Here is a 25,681-nt window from a genome sequence, read left to right on the forward strand (position 1 = left end):
ATTATGGGAAATATAATTCTTAATGTTAAATTAAAACATAAAATGTTATTCTTCTAAGTATGTGACTTTTGACTTTTTGTGTAAAAAAATGTGATTCTATAGGCTAAACGCAGGGAAGGGTATTCTCACACAAACATTATCAGAAAACTTAGCATTAAGTGTTCTTTGTTGATTGGCAAAAAAATCACCAGTTAGACACACCTTGTTTCCAACAGTTTATATAAAAACAATATGCTGTTGAGATCAGAAACATTAAAATATATATTTTTTTAAATAAAATATACACACATTAAAAATTGTTAGGTCTCTTCAGATGCTTAACGATATACAATAAACTATCAACAGATCGCAAACATCTGCTGTGTGAAACAAACTAATATCAGATAAGAACTTACAGTAATTATACTAAATATATCTATACAAAGAGCCTTTCAAAGAATATAAGAAATCATTACAGTTTATTTAAAATACTGGACTGTACAGTTTTTAGTGTTCAGCTTCAGCATGATGGACAAGAGGGTGAAGTCCTCTATCTAGGAGGAGCCTTGGGCCAGGAAGTGCTGAAAGAACTCCTGAGTCTTCCTCTTTTCTGCAAGATCCTGCTTCGTAGGTGACCTCAGGAGCAAGGAGGCAAAAATGGTAGCTATACAGAAAGAAAATAAATGATTCATATGTATTACAAAGGGTTCTTTTTCTGAGTTGTAATGTTATATCTTTATTAGCAGGGTTTCATTTTTGTGGCAGAAAAGATGAGTAGAAATTCAATATATATATATATATATATATATATATATATATATATATATCCCTATGTAATATATATATAATAATACTATTATATATATTTTGTTTATTTTTATTTTTTTAATAATTACCATATGTACATTAGATGTTGCTACAATTCCTTCTGATGCTATAATTTAGTTCACATTCAACCATTATTTATACTGGGTAGGTTAGGTGAGCATACATTCTCTTTTCCAGAAACAGACTGTTTTACACCAAGTAGTGAACAGATAATAAATGCCAACAGTACTTGATCATTAGCAGAAGGGAATAATAAACAGGATTTTCCTTCATTTTCACTTTCTATTGCTTTATTTGTTAGTTTATCTTCCCTTACTCAACATGCTGACTAAAGCAAAAAGCAGCAGCTAATAGTAACAACACATTCACGAATGAAAGAGACTGTGCAACCTGCTTCCTTTTCTTACCCAAGATGTTGACATCTAATCGATTACTTGCAGAATTCTTCAACAGCTCACGGAGAAAGGCAGCTAAATAGTTGAACACGTTTTTATGGCACTGAGGTAGCATGGAAATAACCTAAAGACAGAAGAAATGAACATATTAAACAAAGCTAGGCATTAACTTTTATAATTTAACACATCTTGAAATAGATTAATGGTGATCAGCGATTAACTCAAGCTGTCTCACTCACTTTCTCACACTGACTGGCATTGGAGCAGATTTCTAGGCACTGCTGGTAAAAGGAGTAGGGAACCACAGGCTCTGGGAGGGCATCTAGGAAGAGAAGCAAGGCCTCTGCCACTGAGTGGTTACTGCCCGCTACAGGTCAATACAGAGTCAAGGACATAATTCTTGAGCATAGGTATATATAAACAGTGCCATTTAAAAAAATATGTATGGTGTACACTGTGTTACATTTTCAAATATTCTATCAAGATTAACAGGTTTTTTTTCACTGATGGTTATGATGGCAATAGTGTTGAAGGATACGAAGAGAATCTGGAATGCCAGTGTCAAGGCAATCCCTTATTTCTGCAAATTCACTCCGGAGCCCAGGTTGCTGAAATATGTCTTCCTGCATATAGAGGACAGTAAATATTAAATCTTTGATTCCTTAAAAAGCCGAGGTGCTTAATTACAAATAGGTTCACTTGGGCTGAAGAAAATGCTCTTTTGGTTTGACTTAATTAAAACTAAAAGCACAATCCTATGTTTAAATGTTTAAAAATAAAGATTAATTCCCCTCACCAAATCAATGCAGACTTAACAGAGCTATTTGGCTTGCTAGGACAACCACTTAAGCCAAAAGTCAGACAAAAGATCTGCAGATCAGTTTGTTTTTGTGAGTTTTTAGGATGTGCATACCTGTTTGTCTTAGGCACAACTACAGAGTCATAACACTATCTTTGTAGACTCAAGAAAAATCTTGAAAACATTTTTTATTGTGCTCAATACTTGTGACATGCAGTGACTTTCATGTATTTGTCATTCTATGAAAGACACAAAAAGCTTGAAGGCAAATAGTTATATAATTATAATTATAACAGAAAACTGCCCCCAAAGAAACAAAATCAGACTATAGCGTTCTTTGCACCAAAATAGATGCTCCAGCAACCCATTTTCTTACCTGTTTGAGGGCATTGCGGAACAAATGATCCACCATCATCCAGAGTTCTTTAGGAATGTCTAGAGGCTTTTCAGTGTTTACTGCATTTTCATCTCCAGACATATTTGCCTGATGTTAAGAACAAACAAAGCAAAGAGAAGCAGTTCAGTCAAAATCGACTCAACAGTGTTTAACTTAAATATGAAACACTATAAATTAAAGCTGTGGCCTATGAGACAACCCTGAAAGGAGAGGAGGTATTTCAAGGACACTGGGTGCACTAACCACTTCGCGGAGGGTCTCTTGCGACATGTCCTGTATGGGCTCCCTCAGCTGACACAATGAATGGATGGAGGAGCCGTAGCAGCTGGGCAGGTAGTTTCCTATCACAGAGATGAAGTAGTCCTTCCCACGCTCCAGGTGGAGCACCAGGATGTCTTCGATCTGCTCCTTGCCAGAGTTAAGTTCAGGCGCTGTTGAGCGGTTTACAAAAACCTCAAGCTCAATGTCCACAGAACCACCTAGATGTTGAGAGAGATGCACAAATAAAGTAAGGGGGAGGCTGAACTGTCATAATTCAGGAATTGATGCCTGCTGACCCAGTGAGTTGTTATGCTGTGCTAAGGTCTGTTTGAGGATTTGTAAAGCACCAAGGCATCTCTAATCTGATTACTTAATTTGCAAGACAGAAAAATCTACCATTGTCAGTAAAAATCAAAGAGATCTGGCCTCATAGCTCATAGTGTACTTAATTTCAAAAAACCTAAAGGCAGGACAATGATGCTTTATGAAATGATAATGATAAATATGTGACTGAAATGCTGACTTTATGTGCTACTCACCCTGAGCGATAAAGCCTTTGGGGGGGTTGGCTGTGAGCCAGGGCTTGCAGTATGTGGGCTCATTCGGCTTCTGGATAAATTCAAACTGACACGGGACCTGCCCGTCATTGAAGAGGCTCAATGTCTGTGCATGGTGCTGCATGTATTTCACGTCCTTAAAGTGGAACTAAAATAAGATGGGAAAGGTTCATGAGGCAAGATGAAAAAGTTCTACTCGTTCTTCTACATTTCATGTAAATGTATCCTTTGAATATCTGGATAAGGCTCACAGCCCAAGATCAATACACATCATTAGTGGTGGTTTACTTATTGAATTCATCAAAGGAACATAATGAGAAGAAACATTAATTGTACAATATGTATCAGAGATGTATTACAGCTCCCATTACACTGTAATAGGACGAAATGTGATAGGAAACTTTACCTCTCGCTTGGACAAGGTTACAGATGGAATACACTCATTCTCCATTTTGTCTATATTGCGTACAATCTCTTCAAAGGTCTTTTTATAGGCCTCAGGATTTACTCTCTTGATCTGTAGGAACAGACAAAAAAGATGTAAGAGGCAAAGAAACAATGCACATATCTGTGTTATGTAACCCTTATATAATACTGTTATAGAAATGTGATATGGCCTTAGCAAAAAATAAGAGCCTATTGACGTGAAGCGAGCAGATAAAGTTATATCTTTTAATGCACTTTTTATTGATGTATAATCTCTTCTCTCCCTCCCTACTTTAAGTATGTATGAGTTTTAAAAGGACCACTGCATCTTTTTCAAACCATAAGAAATGAAATGAAAGAATTTGAGATGAAACCAGTAAGAAGGCTGAATCATTTACCCCAATGACAAGCAGGGAACTGACTGGTTTGTGGTCACTGGTCTTCAGAGCCATGTGACTCTGATAATGCTGTTGCACAATGTTCTTCCCTCTCCACAGGATACGGTCACACCATGCAGGCACGCGGCATTTTTCACTTAATGCAGAAGAAAGAACAGATGTTAATTCTCAAGTATGTTTATTACATGTTTTACTATACAAAGTATCTAAATGCATAGGGCAAAACATTAGATATGTATTACAGTGTATTTGTACATGCATCAAAGGTAATGAGGTATAAGAGTTAAAGATACCACACAACACTGCTCTTCTGATTTAGGGCCACATTCACTGTGAAGCCTGTTTATTGATAATGTTAATTGACTGCGTGAAAACTGAGTGGCTAAAGTGCTTTATTAAGGCCACCAGAGCAAAATGTGTTGCGGTTTTGTGATTCAATTTAAGAAGCCCCTTCATGTTTACCAGGTAAAACATGTAAGGCAAGCGAACATTGGTACAGAGCAGAGTCCGATTAATGAATGACCACGTCCCTCTATAAATGGAGAGATGTTTATTGGTAGACTAGAAAGCTTCCATAAACATTCACACGAGAAGTTTCATTGTCGGAGTACTTCACATTTCAATTATCCTTACTTAAAATATGAACATCACTGTATCATTGAAGAATGATCTCCTTACTAAAAATGTTCCATTCTGTTTTTTCACATGTGAGATTACCTTGTATCCCACTTGTCAGAGCCGGTGTCATATTTGTAGGTGGGCTGGAAAGCAATATCTCCCTCCACAAAGCCAACAAACACAGCCTCCTCATTGATCTGCCTCTTGAGCTGAGGACCATATGCAGCTGATAAGTATCACTACTCCTTAACACGAATGATGAGTAAAGACCACTTTAATTGCAGAAAGAAGAGACCATCATTGATATTACCTGATCATAACTGTACAGCGTTTCAAAGTCCTTCTTGCCAATTAGCTCCTTCACGTTGGAGACGTCAAGTTCACTGATCCTGTAGTTGAGGTCCCCAATCCATAAAATCACACTGGTCAAGGACAGAGAGACAGAGGAAGAAACATGAGATAACTTGAATATGGATAAAATATGTTCACAGACGATGAATTGGATAATAATTTGCAAAATCTCATTCAGCTACTACAAATATTGCATACTAATCCTAAACTTAAATCCAAACATTTCTGGATTTCAAGCAATAAATCGCAGCAAAAGCCGTTTTATAATGAAAGTTTTGCACGACAAATTCTTGATGTAGTGGCATTAAATAAAATGCAATAAATGTTTATAAAGAAACCACTTAATACATATGATGACACTGTAACGCTATAATATTCCATTGGTTACATACTCATGCTTCATGATAGTAAGTGGAGGCTGGGACGGGTCAAGCTGGCGAAATTGGAGACGACTGCATATTTCCTTGTAGTCTTGATTACGTCTCTCGTATTCCTCAATGTGGGCAGCTAGGTGAGAGTTGACCACGCAGATATCAGAGTTGTGGAAGCGAAAACGGACTGCCACAGCACCCTTATTTCCCTGCGAATCAATGAGTCATTGAAAGAGAAAGAAAGAGAAATTCAGTCAGAATAATGTACGGAACACAACTAAAAGCTCCTGCAAAAAGATTTAGAGAAAACCCGTTTTAGATAGCATGCAGTTATAGATGCTCCCTTGCTTGACAGTAATCCGATATTATGCCAACACTTTGACACTTGGCAGGTTTCAAATGGTTCTTGGTGCAGATTATAAACCAGTCTCGCATTACTGCAGGAAAGGATGGAGCAAACTTAAAAAGGCCCCCAGTGGTCACCAGCCAGCCATCTGCTCTACACTGCAGGGACTGCTAAGTAAGCATGTCCATATACGTACAAGACAAGAATAATCTATTCTCGAAAAGTTAAGTTAAGTTGGGGCTGCAGGGCGTAGCACTTAATAGATGATGAAGTACTAAAGTGAAGAGTAATTTGAAGAAGGAACCAGACAAGGCTTGCAGTAAAACAACACTGTCATTGTAGAAGCCCAAATGGGTTTTTTCAGCTTCATTCATTTGCTGTGATAGTCAATGATGTGTAAAGCTACTGTTGATACTTACTCAACACTTTATGTGTGTGGCAATGGAAGGACTTTAATGTTAAGCCAAAGACAATAACAGTGACACTACTAAAATGTATCAAAAAAATTGATTTTGACATTTTTGCCATCTGATACCTGGAAGTTGTTTTGAAACTCTGCACGGATTAAATACATTTTATACAAAGCAAGATAAAAGAGAGTGAATCAGATAACAAGGACTGATGTTCAGTACGTGAGAAACCCCGACAGCACTTTTTCCTCAACTGCCTGGAAACGCCTCGCCCACATTCCTGTTTGAAATTCCTCAATTAATTATGTCATTCATTGAGAAAGCCAGCCCTGTTTTTCAAATGTGCTGCCCATTGGTGCTGCCTAAGCAAGCACAGCCCACCCAGTGGCTTGTTTGAATTTGGTTGACCAATCACAACAGAGTGGGCCAGCCAATCAGAGCAGACTGGGCTTTTCAGGAAGCCAAGAGCTCAGACAGAGTGTTTCAGGTGGAGGCACTGCAGCAATGGACAGTATGAGAAACATGATGTTGTTTTGTTTACCTCAAAGCATGTAAACCTATTCTAGGAGACCCCATGAGTACACATAGGATGCTGAAAAGGTGTATAATAGGGGCTCTTTAAAAGACGCATCACCCAACGGAGTAGGGTGAGTTTGTTAAGATGACTTCGGAGAGTGAAAAAAGGCAGAGAAAGAAGCACTCAAATGGCAGCTAACACAAACTACTTTAGAGAGCACCTGCCCGTATGACCGTGATAGTCAGATGGTATAATAACATTGGGAATTTCAGTTGCCCTTACTGACTTACTGCAATCTATATGTTGCAAGGCTCATTGGAAGTTCTTTTTACTGCTCTGTTGACTGAACAGACTAAGTAAAAGCATGTTGTTGACAGAATAAGAAACCAACAAGATTGACTTTTTGTGATTCTTTATTCATACTGAGATCACAGTACATGACAAAGCAGTCAAACTGACCTATACTGTAATACAGCTATAACAGCTGCTATAACAAAACAGCATAAAAAATGATCGGTATCGGCTATTTATAGGCCGACATGGCTCATTGACGATCATCAAACGGTATCAGCGGCTAAAAAACAACATTGGGGCATCACTACTCTCAACAGCTCAGCGCTGTTTATGATTTAATATCTTATAATATACACAACACCAGTGAATCTACATGAGAGGCAGTGCCTGAAAGGATAAGACCTGTGAAATCAGTCCTTACCATCCTTCCCATGATGCCGGTGCCCACAGTCTCAGCCTCCACATCAGAGATGAACTCTGCATGCTCCTTCTTTACATAGAAGATCAGCATGATGCCCACCAGACGCACCAACTTCACCTGTAGAAGATGAGTAGATTTACAAATGTCATTTCATACAGGAAATGGAAAAGAGACACGACAATTCACAGAGTAATGTTACCTCTAGATTCCACCAGGCGCGTCTGCGCTGCTTTTCAGCGGCGCTGCAGGTGCTTAAGAAAATGCTTGTGATTCCACCAGGTGCTAAAAATACACACCATCCGCGCCAGGTGGAATTCCATTTGCTTGATATTTTTATTTAATGGGCAGTCAGTGGAGTTTTTAATACAGTTTTTGCTGCTTATATCAGCATTTTAACATTTTTCAACCACAACTACTATGAACAATGACAACATTTAAAGTTGAAGACATTCAGTGTCATGCCCTGCCTTATCTCAAGGAAAAACATTTATTTTTTAGCTTGCTGAGCTAAACAGTGTCAGTTACAGATTAGCCAAGCGTGATTTAGTCAGAGCACTGACAGTGGATTAAAGTGCTCATATTATGCTTTTTGGCTTTTTTATTGTGTTATATATCTTTTTTGTGCATGTTATAGGTTTACAAAGTGAAAAAGCCCAAAGTCCACCCCAAAGACACCTCCCATCTCCAACAGAAAACACTGTTCACAAACTGCTCCAAACAGCTCTATTGTAGTGCAGCCTTTACTTCTGTGATGAACGTGCGTCACTTTGTAACACACGTTATAATGCTCGCCTAGCTGCTAGCATGGCACTCCCTCATACTCTGCTCCTGTCTGGCTGGTAGTCCTTACCTAGCTACTGCTCACGTGCGACTCCCAACAAAGATGGAACAGAAGTGAGATGCCTCACTCTGTAGCTAAAACAGAGAGCTCAACACACATGTAAACCTATCCTGGTACAACCTCTAAATACAATTATGAACCTGAAAATGAGCATAATATGAGCACTTTAAGAAATGACACGTCATTTAACTGCCTACGTGACTTACAAACCTGTTAGCCCTAAAATGACTAGTAGAAAACAGCCCAACTAAGAAGGGAGGAAGCCAGATATCTAGAGTCTGAGTCAGCACTCTCAGAATAGGGAAGTAGATGAAAGAATAAAAAGAGAAAGACCAAAAAGTTACTTCAACTATAAGGCCAGACTAAACTCATCAAATAAGCAGGGATAACATGATTGTTCCTTAGTGTAATAATCCATGTAATGTACTTATGTACTGTATGTTATGTAGACAGTTACTATGGCTACAGGCAGAAATTGCTGCTTAGTTATCTGCCAGTTTACTGTAACACAAGACTTCAAATACAATCAAAGAAGAATATGGTAAACGCCTCCATGTAAGAAAATGCTAAACAAGCTCTACAGACAGATTGTAGTGGGCTTTGCACAGGCCCAGTTCAAATACCAACTTGTGGTTCATAACTATATTAATACAGGAAAAACAAGATTAAAGAAAAAAAGACGTCCTTACTAAAGCATACTTGGCATCTGGATGCAAGGCCTCGGACACAGCCTTCGTCCACTCCAGCTCTTTGGGGGTGTCATTGAAGAAGAAAGCCTCTTTGCTGAGGTCAAGCTCCTGAAAACTATCAGGAAGGACAGTAGAATGGTAGAGTTTTGATGTTTGAGCTTTACCCAGTACTTTCATGGTATTCTCAAAACTTTTTGTACTCTTCCACACCCAAGTAGTAAACTGAAATGTAGGCAGGATTACACAGTGCTGAATCTGGGGGTGGGCATGTTCTCCTACTTAAAACAGGATCAACGGTTGCATAGATCTGTCAGAGCAGTATATGTCTCTATATGTCTGTGTAATGGGATTAGGTGGAGAACTGCAAGGCTATTCTCCAGCAGGGTGAATGTGACTTACCCAATGCAGTACATGTCAGGAGGGTTCAGAGTGCAGCTCAGCCAAGGATGGAGGCTTTCCTTTGGTGTCTGTCCATTCACATTGTATGTGCCGAGAAAAAAGCTGAAACAGAACGGGGAGAAATAAGAAGTTGACACAAAGGAGAGGGAATACAGAGCCACAGTTTGTTTGCCAACTATTTTGAGTTTATTCTGCAGAATGTGAGGGTCTGTTTTTATAATTACAGTTCACATCAGGGGAGAGTAAAATAGTCAAACAATGACCACAATCTATATTAAGATGCTTTACTGCAGTATTAGAAGCCCCGTCCCGACGTCAGATAAGGGAGACCGTGTCCGACCATTTCTGTAACTTTCCAAAACGTACAATATGACATTCACATTGACTTCATGCAGGTTTGTGGAGGTAAGAAAAGAGCCAGGGTTTGAAATACTCTCTCTAGCTCTAATTTTTTAAACAACTTTATCTGTCACTTTTCGGGTGTACAAACGAGTGCATCGCTTTGAATGTCTTCCAGGAAAGACTATATGAAAATGTGTGCCATTATCCCCATATTTTAACAATATCGCATCTCCCCCTCTCTGGCATTGTACTCCGCCTTTGTGTGTAGCCCTCCAGAAAAACTAAAAAAACACTTTTGATTTCCGACCTGGTTGGACTGCACAATTTAAAGCAGCCATATTATGCTCATTTTCAGGTTCATAATTGTATTTTAAAGCAGCCATATTATGCTCATTTTCAGGTTCATAATTGTATTTTAAGGTTGTACCAGAATAGGTTTACATGGTTTAATTTTCAAAAAACACCATATTTTTGTTGTACTGCACCGCTCTCTCTCACTGCTGCAGCTCCTCTTTTCAGCTGGTCTCTGTTTTAGCTACAGAGTGAGACCTCTTTTCTTCTTCTTCTTCTGTACTATCTTTGATTGCACTGCACATGCACAGTAGCTCAGATGTAGATCATGTCAGCTAACTAGCTCCATAGACAGTAAAAGAAAGGCTGTTTCTACAACTTCGGTCAGTTACAAGGCAGGATTAGCTGGGAGACTTCTAAATGAGGGCGCACATGTAAGTAGTTCTTTTGTAGATTATGGTGAACTTGTGTGTGTTGTAGCAGTGCTTTGCTATTGAGAACGAGGTAGCATGCTAGCGTTAGCATGCTAGCGTTAGCATGCTAACGCTAACGCTACGAGCTTAATGGTTGCGGTTAGCCTGCTCGTTTCGGCTTGTGACATCACAAGCCGTGCCGATTTTGAACAGCTCACCCAGAGACTGAAGGCAGGACACATTCAGAAACCATATCTCACTCTAAACACCATGGATGGATTTTTTTCAAAGTTTGTATGTATGTGGAAGCAGCAGAGACACAACATAACACCCCAAATCCCAGAAAAAGTGATTTTTTCATAATATGGGCACTTTAAGGTTGTACCAGAATAGGTTTACATGGTTTAATTTTCAAAAAACACCATATTTGTGTTGTACTGCAGTGCTCGCTCTCACTGCTGCAGATCCTCTTTTCAGCTGGTCTCTGTTTTAGCTACAGAGTGAGACCTCTTTTCTTCTTGTTCTTCTGTACTATCTTTGATTGCACTGCACATGCCCAGTAGCTCAGATGTAGATCATGTCAGCTAGCTCCATAGACAGTAAAAGAAAGGCTGTTAATACAACTTTGGTCAGTTACAAGGCAGGATTAGCTGGGAGACTTCTAAATGAGGGCGCACATGTAAGTAGTTCTTTTGTAGATTATGGTGAACTTGTGTATGTTGTAGCAGTGCTTTGCTATTGAGAACGAGGTAGCATGCTAGCGTTAGCATGCTAACGCTACGAGCTAATGGTTGCGGTTAGCCTGCTCGTTTCGGCTTGTGCCGTGCCGATTTTGAACAGCTTACCCAGAGAGTGAAGGCAGGACACATTCAGAAACTGTATCTCACTCTAAACAGCATGGATGGATTTTTTTCAAAGTTTTTATGTGTGTGGAAGCACCAGAGACACAACATAACACCCCAAATCCCAGAAAAAGTGATTTTTTCATAATATGGGCACTTTAAGAACTATTTCTGATTAAGTGTACCCCAGGCCTTACACAGTTACACCTCTGAGCTGTCTACAGTGCAAAGTCACAGTGGAGAATAAAAATGGTCTCATTTTCGGAGCCGCCCCACTGGAACTTAAGTGCCTTGTTGAAGTGCACCTAAATTGTGAGAAATGGTAAGAGGGAGAGACCCAGCCATTGTCATTTACCTTCCCACAGAGATTTATTCTGCAGGTCCAGATAAAATAAAAATCAGCTTCCTTCCATTCAATAGCTCTCTTCTCTGACCTTCAGGCAGCTGTTGCTCTGCTCATGCTGCTGCAAAGGGGCAGCTTTAGTTTGTGATGACTGCTATCACAATGTACAACACTTTCTACCCTAATGGCCCTACCCTCAGCTACCTGGAAAGATGCTAAAAATGTCTTTATACAATAATCTTGGATTGCTGCTTTTCTGGGCTTCAGGAAATCATCATACATATTCAGTACATTCTCAGTATGTGCTGTAATATGAGATGAAAGCAGGCATTGCATGTGTTCCAGCACAATGTAAACTTTTCTGTACATCTACTGTTTCTGATAAAGGCAACTATGCAAGTTTTAAAGCATTTTGTGTATTTTTTCAAAGCCTATTTATTGCTATTCATGGTTATGATATTCTTATAGTTCTTCAGTTTTACACTGAATAACAACCATGTTTTTGCATTTCATTTCTTTGTATCACAGATGCTGTTGTTTTTTAATCTTTTCATATTTAGGATTCCTTCTTCCATTCACATTGTGTGTGTGTGTGTGTGTGTGTGTGTGTGTGTATATATATATATATATATATATCTGTTTATTCTTTGCTATATTCTTTATATGGCTGTACATATTAAGGCACAGATGTACCAGCAGGAGGCAGTGTCAGCATCATAGCTAAACCACGATGCTGACTTCAGCAAATGCTTCTTTTTCAACCATCTGACAGAAACAAAAACCCTCAATTAAAATCTCTAGGCCTCTACAAGGAAATGAAATAGGAGCTACAAACTGAGTTACAGCACGGTAATGCACTACATTGGTGCATTTCTTGACAGCGTCTGGTCTGAGACAGTGCAGCATAATTAGGCAAAGAGCTAAGTTCACAGAAATACAAACCCACAGTTGGTTAACTCATTCTTTTCACATAACACTTCATCCATCCAATCTGTGCTGTGTGCTCACAGTTACACTGTGGGCTCACACTGTTCCTGCACAAAGTCCTGTCTTTCCAACAAAGTTTAAGAAACAATTCTAGATTTTAACAGGCCAACAGAGTACAGCTCAACACACCTGTATAGTAGCCCCACCCAAAGTAGCAACACATTATTGATTAAAAAAAAAAAAAAAAAAGTACAAAAACATGTCAGATTTTCTTATGATAGTGATTTTCTATTCGACTGCATTATGATCAGATCACCTCGTTCTACGTCGACGTGCCTGCACCAATCTGCCAAACACATGTACATTTTAGAACAGATTGAAAACTGACACAACAAGCCGTTAAGAGTAAAGTACCTGAAGTCCTCCGGATAAGTATAAAGGTCCTCATTCTTCAGCAGCTCACACCTGATGAGGTTGTCGCGCAGGCCAAACTGCGGCATGGCCAGTATCTGAGCTTTGTTAGACGGGGTGTGGCTGGACGAGCGCACCAGGTCATGCCGGTCCTCTCGACTGAAGATGCTCTGACTGAACAATAGCAGAGTAGAAATAACAGCTAGGCGTGGGGATGAAAGACAGACCGAGATAGAAATAGGGTCATTTTGTCATGGTTGTGATTTTAGAGGGTACAAATTATCATTAACTGTTAGCACAAATCCGTTAGCACGTTAGCGTGTCGTTAGTGAACGACACGCTAACGTGCTAACGGATTTTATGTTTTTAGCTGAGCTTGACCAGAGAATATTCGGTAAAAACAGATTGACGATGCTGTTTTGCCCTTATGTTCTCAGGGATGTAAGGTTTTATGTGGAGTGAGCATTGTGCTGGACTGGATAGCCTTTTAAATGCTACCTTGCTTGTTAGGAAATAACGGGGCTTACAGGCGAACCAGCTTTAAAAGTGACGTATTTTCATATATATATATATATATATATATATATATACACACATATACATACATACATATATATATATATACACACATATACATATATATATATATATATATATATATATATATATACACACACACACACACACACATATATATACACACACACACACACATATATATACACACACACACACACATATATATACACACACACACACACACACACATATACATATATATATATATATATATATATGGGGGGGGGGGGGGACGCCACACTGCACTCTGCTCCAGACTAACAGCCTAATGTACAACAGAACACCACAGTGACAACAGGAACCCAGGCTATGCAGTGAAGCTCTATTTCCATGTGGTCAATATGGAATGATGCTGAAGGGAGAGGAAGACATGTAATATGCCTAAACCTTGCAATATTCCAGGAATATGCTGTAACTAAACTCCATCTATAGAGTATAGGCATTCATTCCAAAAGTGGCAGCAGTGGATTACAGGTTAAACAAAAAAAAAAAAAACTGAGCAAATTTTACATTTATTAATTTACATTTTAGACTTTGAAACACTTGTTACCAAGCTGCTGCCAGGCACGTACACAGTGCATGTTGTAAAACTGATGGAGGAAAGGAAAGGAGGAATGCAATCATACTTCACACACTAAGTACATAGTATGTTTTAGGCTTTACTCAGTGTAATCTTAGAAATACCTACTTTAATACGTTTACTTGAGTAAAAGAAATGGTACCCTGTAGTTTCCCACTATTCCACTGATCCAGGTGGCGGTAACGCACCAAGAAAAGCAGCAATGCACCAACAAAAGGCAGGAAAGAAGACAGCTAGCATGTAAACATGGATATAAACAATGTGCGTTCCAAATAAAAAACACAAAACATCAGCTTTGCACACTGAAATGCATTTAACATTTTGACGAGCCTCAAGAATGCAAAAAAACACATTTTGGTGAGTAACACTGAATGTAAACAAAAACTACGGAAAGTTTTGTTTGTAAACCTGAAGCGGTTTCACCTTGGTTCGGTTTCATTTCACGTGGAGAAAAATCAAAGCAAACAAAAATGCATTAAGACAAACCACGCAAGAACGTTCACTTCGCTTATTGGTCAGATGTGTCTTGGGCGGGAGCAAGAAAGTAGGCTAAATACAGGAAGAACGCCCTGTGTTCTGGACCAGTGCATATTTCTCGCATCTCTGTGGTCAAACCAGCTCATTTCATTTAAATAATTTCCAGACGTTTTGCGAGCAACGTTACCTAGTCTACTCTGCTCAGAGACTTTGTTCTGCTCTGCCGGTGTCTGTCTCCAACTTTAGCAGTGGCTGGTTTGACCACAGAGATGTGAATAGTGCAAACTTGACCACAGTATATATTTCTAAGAGAAACATTGCAAGCTGTTGTTATGATGCATCACAGATTGCAAAGCACACCTGACTACAGCAGACGTTTAGCTCAAACTTGCGAAGTACACCTGGTAGTTAGGTCGGATCACGTTCTCACCACAAACCAACCATACCAAAGTGTACCAGAGTTTGTCTGTAACAACCGACAACTAACAACTGTAATCTGTATGGGGTGCGACTCAACCAAACAGAACAAGGCAGGTGTAAAAATACCCTACACTTTTTTCTACCACTATATAAAAAGAGTTTTTGGTTTTGAGAGCTCCCACATGTGAATTAATAAAAAGGCCTTACCTCTCTGGGCTGGAATATGCTTTGGACTTGTGCGTGCCACTGTTGGAACCTTTCTCACCTTCTATAGTTCCCTTTTTGTCTGATGATTTCTCTGTCCGGGAAGAGCAGGAGAGAAAAGGAAGATTAATTTGTTTTTTTACTTGTTTATAATGGTAAACACAAAGCATAAAGGTAAATGGCAGCAGTCCTATATAAAGCCCATCAGAACTGCCTGCACTTTGAATTACAAACTTATATATTGTTTAAAGGTTGCCAGTTAAGACCATGTGTCAATGTGTCTTGACAGCTGCTGGGAGACCTTCCCATCAACATTATCTTAAACTCTGCCCAAGGTATTAACAACCTGGGACGACTTACTCTAATAAGAACTCAACCATGAGCAAACCCATATTTCAACTCTTTAATAACTGAGAAGGAGAATAAATTAAAGCCAAGTATGACTAAGAATGAAAACAAACACAGACAGTAACATACGTGTCAATCATAAAAGTGCCAAGTCAGGGCTCGGTTGTTGTAGTCAATCGACTGGCTGCCTTTTGCAGTCGGTTACAGTTACTGCATCCTAAGTAGCTGGATTTAATGGGCGAGTGTGAAGTATGAGACAGCATGGCCCCTGTCTCCTGCAGCTTGGCAGGGAACACAGCTGGCTACTCTGAAAGGGAAAGCCAAGTTTTTGGAGCAGGAAATTGAACTCTGCAAAGTTGTAGCAGGCTACATTAAGAATGCACCTGAACAACAGCACTGCTTAATGATCCAAAAGATTAGATACACAAATAGGCTTCCATGTTTATAATCGTTTTATGAACATGACCTCGACTTGGCAAACTGAAAGCCAGTTTGTCTCATCACATCATCACAATCCCTGATGCATGTTTTCTGATATGTTTGAGCAGCATTTAACGCAAGAACCAGTGGCTTAAATACACTGACATTAAATGACTGTACATGGTATCATATCATGATGTCAACGGTACTACTACTAATAAAATTATACAACTATTTTCAGAACAAGGTCACAGGGGTAAGGAAATAAAACAGAGAATAAACCCGTGAAACAAAAGGGATTGGGAAAATTTTAAAATAAATCCTATCCAAACAATGCAAATTAAAGTTAAAATAAGTCTGACTGACAAAGCTTTGCTAATCCCAACATCCCAATTTCTGATAGAAAGGTGTGCTTTTTGCCACAGCTGTGTCGAATGCAGCACTAAAGTCTGAGTCATTTACAACCAAACTGTCTATTGCTTTTATCACTATTACCACAATTGGTGCGACATTATTTTTTTGCTGAATCTTTGTTTTACAAAGGCGACTCAGAGAATAGGTCAACATGTCAGAAATGCTTATGCCGTTTGTTTCATTTTGTAAAAAAAAAAAACAACAACAATAAAACAAGAACAAAAAAGGCTAGGCTTTGCAAGGTCAAATATAAGCACCATTTCTTTTTTAAAGTTTTAATTCAAAACCAGTGACTTTGTTGTTTGCGTGAACAGGAAAAGGAAAAGAAGATGGCCCTTTGTTTGACTGAGAAAACCACCAGCAAACTGTGAAATGCTTTTGGAAGTGTGTACAGCATGCTACATTTGAGATGGTGAAAATCTCCATGTGCACACAAAGACAAACAAGAGTTAACCTATAAAAAAAAAGACATCATGAGTAGGCTATTAATAACCCTAACCCTTAAACCGTAACCCATTAGAGATGGGTTCATCCATTTTTTTTTTTTAGCATTGATGGTACCTTATGGTACAGCAACTTCATAGTGTGTATTGTAAACTGCTTTGAATACCAGGTGCATCAAAAGTAATATACAACAGACTTGTTGTGTACAACCAGGGCATGAAATTGGTGAAACTGTCAATCTACCTGCCACGTTGGCGGGTAGCCAATGAGATTTGAGTGATGCAAAACATTTCAGACCGTCCTGCCAACATGTATACATTTTAACATCAATGTACGCTGTCACTGAACCTGCTGCTGTTTCAATACTGTCGGCTCTCTGCAGCGGGCAGGGCTGCTCCGTTTCCCCCGCGACTGACGCGCACACACAATCACACACAATCACACGCAGACACACGCACAGACACACACACAATCACACACAATCACACGCAGACACACGCACAGACACACACACAATCACACACAATCACACACAAACGCACACGGTGGATGCAGGAAAAAACGCAGATGAGACCTACACGATGACCTAAATTGAGGACAGCTACTCTCGTTATTGTAAGTTCATGATAAGTTAAAGTCCAACAAGTATTTTATCAAACCGTATGAATGTGTGTCCCAGGCCAGGATAGGAAATTAACTAACAATGTAAAGATTAACAAGCCACTGACAATGACAGATATGTTCATATTTGATTCATTTAATACATTCTTATTTTGTGTCTTAAATCCACCAGCCTTTTTCATATTTTACCAACATTTGCAGCATCCTGAGCCTTTTTGGTAAGGTTACTAGAAAATCTCAGCCCAGAGTAATGAATTAATAGTAATAAGTATTATTCTCCCCAAAACAAGTTTCCTTTTTATTTATTTTTAAGAACTATACAAAAAAAATTCTTGTGTTATGGTGCGCATTCACCAGTGTTTTGTTGTTGTTTTGGTGCGCATAGGCTACTCCTGATTTTGTCAGTCATCTCATCTCTTATATGCAGTGGCGTAACGAGCCAACACCGGGCCCCTATGCAGGATTATCAAAGCGGGCCCCCCTACTACAGCACGTGATGACGGCGCAATGTCCACGAGTAGGCTACCATCAATAGGACAGGATAGGATCATAGAGACACAGCAATTCCTGTTTTTCACCTTTATGACAAAAAAAAAGTGGCTGGTAAAAAGTCCCTGTGGCAGGTGGATTTAAAAATCCACCTGCCACAGTGGCTGGTGGTCAAAAAAGTTAACTTCATGCCCTGTGTACAACTGTTCTACATGTTTCCTCAGTGAACTACACTGTATCTGGAAAAAGTAGAACAGCAGCATTGAAACAATAAACATCGTACCATACAAAACTGAGATTATCGTTCTAAAAATAAAGCAAACTTGCAAAACAAGAATTAAAACAAATGTGACTTGATTTCAATTCTCAAATGGTAGTTATACATGAGTGATCCACAGACCCCATGAGGGTTTTGTGTATGAGTACCTGAGATATTTCATGGCATATTTTACATTCCTGCTCATGCTTTGAGCTAATGAGCTTAACTAAACGTTCAACCACAGAGGAGTTAGTTGTATGAAGTCTGACAAACTGCAATTTCACACGCCTATGCCTCTCTATCTGCGGTTGATCACAACTCAGCGTCTATGTCAAGTTGTCTTATCAAGTCTCAGGCTCTTAGTATTAAAACAGTCATAGCTTTTTAACTACAAGTGCACAAAGTTCAACATTGCACAACTTCCCTGATCTAAAAGTAACTGCAGAGGAACCACTTTGGTGAAAGCTTTTTATTATCAACAGTGACGTTAGCTACATCTACTGTTGCAAATAAAATAAAAATGTACCTCTTGCCTTAATAAAACGTTTGGATCATTTAAATGACAGAGAGGCTTTTCTCACAGGTGAAGGCAAAGCCGATTGTAAGCACCCAATCTCATTGCCAGGCAGTCGGAAGAAAGTTTACAGACAACTGATCTTAGAGGATGAGCCACAAGTAAAAGTCTCCATCCGGAAACAGCCAGAAAATAAAACTGCACATTCCCTAAGAAGCAAGACAAAACAGTGTCCCAATAAATTACATAATTCGGTGTTACTATAAAAGACGTTATTGCACCACCAACGACAACAGGTGTGTCATTTTCTGTCACATAGACAGAGACAACACCATGACGATTCAGCAAGGACAAACATTAGTCCTAAGTGTATCCACCATATACGTGGGCTAACATTCACGGTAGCTTTATATTGAGGTAGCAACAGGATAGCATTACTAGCTACTAACGTTATTAGGATAATCATTATTCCGCCTGACGAATACTGGCCCTTTAGCTAATCTGGCTAAAGCTAAGCTTCTTTGAAATAACAACTAACGTTAGCCTAACTAACGTTACCGCCGCGTTACTATTTGCTTTAGCATTAGCTAGGAAGCTAGCTTAGTAGCGTGGACTCAATGCTAAATATAGTGATGCGATGGCGTTTCCTTTCACTACTTAAAAAAAACATGTAAAAATATTTTTCATACCAGAATCTCTCATCATCACACTAGACATCTCCATGCACAGCTTCCACGCATTCTGTGCAGAAGAGCAATGTCCACTTTGTGTCAGACCTGCCCATGCTAACGTTTTAGTAGGAGGAGTTTACCTTCCTGCTGCTGCTGCAGAGACAGGAGGCTGAACAAACAGAAATCTACTATGCAGAAAATGCGACCGGAAAATGCTTCATCGTATCAGTATTACATCGGGAAGTTAAGCTCATGCACTCCAATAAGACGAATACATTGTGTAAGCCTTTTGTTTAAATACAACTGGGAAAATATGTCCCATATAGCCTATTAAAACACTCTATAAGGGCCAGTTTGATGAAAAATGTGGTAGCCTATGATTTGCATGAACATTAGACTTTTGTGTCTTTCTACTTTTGCATACATGTTATAAACAGCATGGCTTTAATCTAGCAAGCAAACACATAATGTATGAAATCTGGGTGAAATGGGCCATCAACATGTAAGACAAATTCCACAAACTAGCATACAAATGAACGTTTCACAGCATGACTTGAGAGATCTCATATGGAATCTTGTTGCAGATTTTTTTTTTAATATGTGGTTGTCTTTTCTGCCTGTATCATCTAATAAGCCCACTTTATAGGTAGAAGGTACATTACTTTTAAAACCCTCCAGTGTTTAACCAAATGTTGTTATGGGTCAAAACAAAGCATGCTTTTGCTGTTTAAGCTCCAGTGTGGAGTAAACTGACCCTCAGTATCAATCAATCAATCAATGTATAATCAATGATTTTACGTGTATGTCACTTGAAATCGTATACGATACAATTCCAGTAAAATGTAACATCAGTTCATTAAAAGTCTGTGCCAAAAAGCTTTTAAAAACCTACCTGTATAGTATATTCTTTATAACATATTACTCCAATGATGTTATGTTTGTTTTTTTATTTAATTTGTTTTAATAATGTTTGATCATTTCCTGAAACCACAGGTGGTATTAATAACATTAATAATGACTGCATTCAATTTAGTTCTGCCAGGCCCATTACACTGCTGTTGTACATCATCGCTTGCTGTCTTTACACTTAAATGGAATGGAGATGTGGTTATTTACATGTCTTTCTGATATGACACGTCAAACCTATTTTGTGACTCATGTCGTTCGCCACGTGGCTCTCTTATGAGTACATTTGTTACAACTCATATGCAGGTTGGGCCAATTGCATTTAAAGGAAGTGGTACTTGCATAACGACCCAGTTTTATCATGCAACCCTCTAATGTAGACTTTTATCTGTGTGCAGCTTTCAATCCCAAATAAAGAGAGATAAAGAGATAAAGCAGAGCATTTTTTAATCTACTGCACAAATACTGGTAGACCTAGAGTATTTCAATTCATCATCATTTATAAGTTTTATTGGACATAAAGATACTGGCTGGGAAATTCTACAAATAGAACTAAGATGACAAACCTTTTTTCTGGTGCTGGTTGAGTTTGTTGACTGTTGTGCTGAGGGGAGCAAGGGCCTGTTTGACAACTCCAAGGCCTCTGGTGGCTTTGTGGTACTTGCTGATCCACTCAAACTTTGGTGCCTGTGTGGTTGTCTTGCAAACATCTGAAGGAAGACAGACAGAGAGAGTGAGAGAATGAGAACAAGTTAATATGATAATATAGCATAATCGCAATATTGGAGAATATTGGAGTGGAGAATGTAAGCTTGATGGTGTTTTAAGCCCCCAACGTCTCCTTCCAGGCAGCGCTGCAACCGTTGACTTCAAGGCACCTAACCTTAACCATAACCATAAGCATAACCATAACCATAACCATAACCATTGCCTAATCCTAGTGCCTATCAGGCAGCGCTGTCTGGAAGGAGACGTTGGGGGCTTAAAACACCGATAAACAGAATGTATATAGCTGGATCTGAACTTTGCATAGTGCAGATTTGTTTTCAGGTAAAAGTGGAGACGTGAGCGCAACAGAATTGGTAAGATTAATGGCATAAACAATACACCCTTATTTATCAATCCCACTTGTGCTAAAAATAAATAGAAGAGCGGTCCTTTTCAAAGCTTTCTATATCTTGCTCTTTCATATCTGCCTCTCCTAGTCTGTAAGACCACCTTCACACTTTGTGCTCTACTGCTTTAAGTGTGATTACAAGATACAGGTGCTGCAGTGCATAAAACAGATCTCTCTTTTAGCTGCTTACATTTACTGTTTTTCACACTCTTCCTTGTTACAACAACAGGTGCCAGGTCATTAAATTTTTCCCTCACCAGGTTAAAAGCATGTGTGGCTAATCTTAGAGTACCACAAAAAAATGTAACACATACAACATATCAGACTTTGTCCGTGTTCACCATGAAAAATAGTGAGCCAGTGGCGAAAGTGACACATCTCTTACAGAAGCAGATGTTCTATTAACCTTTCAATGGCCTATTCATTTCAGATGAACAGCAAAAAGTAGTTCATGAGGCATTTAAAAGAAAGATACAAGTCCTTTTTTAAGCAGTTTTACAGAGTACACCATCCAAACTCCACCCCTTCTCTCTCTATCTGTCTATGTCTCTCTCTTTTTTGTCAGCTATGTCTCATGTACCACAATGAGACATTGACACAATGAGACACCACCGGTTTGTAGTTCTAAAATTGGCATAAGTTGTGAACCACAGCCACCTACAGTCTCACAAATGTGTACTGTTTTTAATTTATTTTCGAGTAAACTAATGTAAAATTATAAAAAACAAAGGGATTTTATAGCTTGCTACATAATGTAACCTCAAGGCAATTGAAGACTGGCTGAGCAGGTTTCTGCCAAACAGAGGCTTAGAGTAAACTACTTGTACTTCTCCACACGTGGGTGCCTCCAACATTATTCAGAAAAGAAAATCTGAAGATATTGACTACTAAACCCGAATGTATATAAAGAGGATATGGTCCATGTTACTGCACTGTATGACTAAATGGTATTTTTTCCACACATATTCATGACTTTAGGTGTTGTCCATGCCAATGTCATCTCAGTAACATGCATTCATTTTCAAAGGGGCCTTCTTTCTTCTCCTCAAGCAATTACAGATATGTCATGTAAAAATATCACACATCTCCGAGGGCTGACCTACCACTCCACGCCCTGTTGACCTCACTAAGAAAGAGCCGGGTGTGGGACCCAAAAGGAAGTCTGAGCTCTAATTCCTCTTCCTGGTAGCTTACTCTCATTTTAGTATCGGCTCCTTGTATTAGATGAAGAACACAGGAAAAAACACAATGTTCAGTTTCATGCAGTGTACTAGTTATGTAGCGCATAATGATTGAATGATCAAGCTGTAATGGAAATGAGGGTTACTCACCCACAACTGCAAGTTCCTCTGATGAGGAAACTAAAAAGAATGCAGCATGAGAAATGTGTGAGGGCACTTCAGAGAAATTACTGTCATGCCAGTTTTAACTAGAAACAATAGTTATCTCGAGAAACACATTATTATTTCTCCTTTTTAGTTGCCAGTCTGAAAATAAAAATATGAAAGCAGCTCACCCTCCACGACAGCAAAGTCGAGGGAGATGGGTATGATGTCCTCCAGTGACACGTCATCAGCAGTAATGGCCATCCTTCGATGGGTATAAATAAAGATTCTACAAAATATTACAATTGGATTTAGTTAACAATCTAAAGGCATGTGCATGGGTGGACACAATAAAAACCCAACTTTTATTAAAATACAATGCAAGCCAATAGCCTTGCAGCGCTGCAGTAACTACTACCATTTTCATATGATATATAATTTTGGTTACTGTGTCAGACAGGTTGATGCAACTCTGTGGTCATTTTTAGGCCAGTTTCTGGCCTTGCCCTGGATTGCATAATGATGTCACTCCCTCTCCTTACAAAATTACATTGTTAACCTTTGAGTACAACCATAGTCAACAATACACAGAAGCCATATTATAGCCTATTTGTGGTATCTTTTAAAACTCACGCATGCTCTTTTGTAGACTCCACCAATCCCAGCAGTCTGCTCTCTGTAGTGTTATCAAAGAAGACATCACATTGGACAGCATGTTTGTAGTTTAGTTAAGGATATAGAGGAAATATGTTCATGTGTTCCTTCAGTTGCACCTTTGATATTTCACCAGGAAATATGACCTTCCTCTCATTTCAACTCATTTTTTTTCAGTACAATGGGCAACATTTTAAGTTTGTTTCCTGCAGTATAACAAGTGGTTAAGTACTTGTCCTTGAGTATTTCAATTGTATGCTAATTCCTCTTCATTTCACTGGGAAATATACTTTTTATATATTTTTTTTTTACTCTACTACATTTATCTGACATCTCTAGTTACATAACAAATGAATAATTTACATATTAACCATATTATCATATTATAAAATATGATACAATCATATAGATGTAACTACCCAGCAGTGTGAAAAATAGCAAAGATTAGCTCCTCCTCGATCACATGCAACATTAAAAGGCTGCTTACGTTAGTGGTCATTAATAATAGTCAAATATTATGTAATTCTGCTGCATAAAAAGTACTTTTACTTAGCCTAAGTAACATTATGAATGCAGGACCTTTACTTGCATTAGAGTATTTCTTGTGAAGTATTGTATTATTGTTGTGAAGTCTTCCACCACCACCACTACCACCTATGAGAAAGCAGCAGCTGGTGACACAGAGTTGCCATCTTGTGGATGAAAGGTGTCATGACAAACGTTGGCCCAAATCCCTGGGAAGTCACACCCGACTAAACATACACTAGTGCTATAAACCTGCACCGTAAATACCTAGATTGAAATCACAGCCTAAGTGAGGTTGTAGCCTACTGTTTATTCAGATAGATGTCAACCATGTGGCTGAGACTTAATCTTACAGTCCTCTCTCCTATTATTCTACAACGAAGTTAGTTCAATGTAGTTTGAAGCAGACATAGCCTAATCCTTCGTTTGAAGTGCTCACAATCCATCAATCACCGTATGAATGTCCCAAAGGATACTATGATGCAGTTTTCTTCCCTTTCCAACGTTTCTTGAATTGCGACGGATTGATCCATAGTGAAGACTTGTGTGACAACTTCTGCCCCCCACGCTTCCCAGACGAAACTATCCGGAGGAGTTTGAGTAACCCTAGTTATCCTATTACTCTTAAAGTGCACAGCAGGAGAAGAGACACTTCAGGGGCCTCGTGTAATCCGACATGATATATTCCTTTTCGAGCCAGATGTTTTCCTCTTCTTCTTCCTCCGTTGCTCGCCCGACCCAGTCTGACTGCCACGCACTGATTCCAGGATCGCCCTGTGCACCCGCGGTGACGTCACACCTGGGCTGTCATCAGCTCAGTTTGGTTTGGATTAGGCCTCAGGCTTTTGATCCAAAGAGGATTAGTCCTACAATAGAGCCCTATCCCAATTCCTACAAAGTTATATTAAAGCTTTCGAGGAGGTTGGATGAGCCATCAGGTCAATTAGGTTTAACGCCTTTGTGATACATTTGTAGTGTTAGGGTCACATACATTCATGCAGTTAAAAAATAAATATAATATTGCATTTCTGGGTCAATTTTTGTGTACAGTAGTGAACTTTTTTCTATTTGCAAATAGTAAAAAAGTTGAAAATAGTTGCAAATAGTAAAAAACCTATACTACATTTTCTCAGAAGCACCATTGGCCTATGCACAGACTAGCCACACTGGACTTACTGGTTTTTCGAATCTGATATCCACATTTGGGAGTTTAAAAAAAAAATCTGACAATGATTAATAGTAATTTAATCAAGAAATAAATAAATAAGTAAAATAAACAACAACAATCTTGATACAGTTAGCTTAAAAACTGAAAAAAGGATAGTGAGCAAGTCATTTTACAATGTAAAAATCAAATTGTCATTGCTTTGAGAAGGACAAACTGTATGTAATGGTGACACTGACTGACACTTTCTTATTACCCATTGGCTCACAGATACCGATATAACTGCAATAAGCTAGACTCATATATTGGCCTGGACGATTTATCATTTTAGCTCTAGCACAGGAGTTCCTCAGTCATGCAGTCAGAACTGTATTGTAAAAGGGAGAGAATATCCAATTTTCTGCATAGTGGCCTCAAACTTGTTCTTACTAAACTATAAGAACAACATTTGTATTTCAGAATGAAAACTGTTTCAAATCAGGTTTAAAAAGTATTCCGATCCTTTGGGCTTCTTATATAAAAGTGTCAATACAATAATGTAAGAAAAACTCCCTTACAAGTAAAGACCCTGCATTTAAATTCCCATGTAAAACCAGAAGTATTCTCAGTAAAATGTCTTTTCTGTCGGACTGATAAAAGCTCATACACATCTGAAATGTGACAGGGGCCCCCAACTAGACATG

General features: G+C 38.8%; 1 protein-coding gene across 3 annotated transcripts; it reads right to left on the bottom strand.

Annotated features, from left to right (window-relative positions):
* Positions 1 to 441: 441 nt before the first annotated feature.
* inpp5b (inositol polyphosphate-5-phosphatase B) lies at positions 442 to 24,592 on the bottom strand. 3 transcript variants are annotated; one of them, XM_036005900.1, is made up of 24 exons: positions 24,310 to 24,592; positions 23,288 to 23,367; positions 22,846 to 22,943; positions 22,661 to 22,690; positions 22,433 to 22,543; positions 20,853 to 20,922; positions 20,779 to 20,822; positions 15,130 to 15,220; positions 12,870 to 13,040; positions 9,298 to 9,399; positions 8,899 to 9,013; positions 7,369 to 7,485; positions 5,402 to 5,589; positions 4,969 to 5,080; positions 4,758 to 4,867; positions 4,041 to 4,176; positions 3,623 to 3,733; positions 3,199 to 3,364; positions 2,642 to 2,877; positions 2,378 to 2,485; positions 1,741 to 1,825; positions 1,442 to 1,569; positions 1,215 to 1,326; positions 442 to 643 (listed from the first exon to the last, which is right to left on the bottom strand). In XM_036005900.1, the coding sequence occupies exons 1-24, from the start codon at positions 24,364 to 24,366 to the stop codon at positions 534 to 536; spliced, it is 2,688 nt and encodes an 895-aa protein (XP_035861793.1). In that variant the 5' UTR covers positions 24,367 to 24,592; the 3' UTR covers positions 442 to 533. The 3 variants fall into 3 exon arrangements, with proteins under 3 accessions (XP_035861793.1, XP_031145439.1, XP_035861794.1); XM_031289579.2 differs by having other exon boundaries at positions 20,779 to 20,922; XM_036005901.1 differs by lacking the exons at positions 20,779 to 20,822; positions 20,853 to 20,922; positions 22,433 to 22,543; ... (2 more) ...; positions 23,288 to 23,367; positions 24,310 to 24,592 and adding an exon at positions 19,325 to 19,553.
* Between the last annotated feature and the right edge of the window lie 1,089 nt (positions 24,593 to 25,681).

Source organism: Sander lucioperca, chromosome 10 (genome assembly GCF_008315115.2).
Source record: "Sander lucioperca isolate FBNREF2018 chromosome 10, SLUC_FBN_1.2, whole genome shotgun sequence".
NCBI lineage: Eukaryota > Metazoa > Chordata > Actinopteri > Perciformes > Percidae > Sander > Sander lucioperca.

Excerpts from the sequence above, each read along its gene's own strand:
- inpp5b (XM_031289579.2), bottom strand. The coding sequence starts at position 24,366 with ATGGATCAATCCGTCGCAATTCAAGAAACGTTGGAAAGGGAAGAAAAC. Across the intron at positions 5,081-5,401 it reads CTTACTATCATGAAGCATGA|TGTGATTTTATGGATTGGGG; the intron begins GTATGTAACCAA and ends GTCCTTGACCAG. Across the intron at positions 1,826-2,377 it reads TCCGCAATGCCCTCAAACAG|GAAGACATATTTCAGCAACC; the intron begins GTAAGAAAATGG and ends CTCTATATGCAG.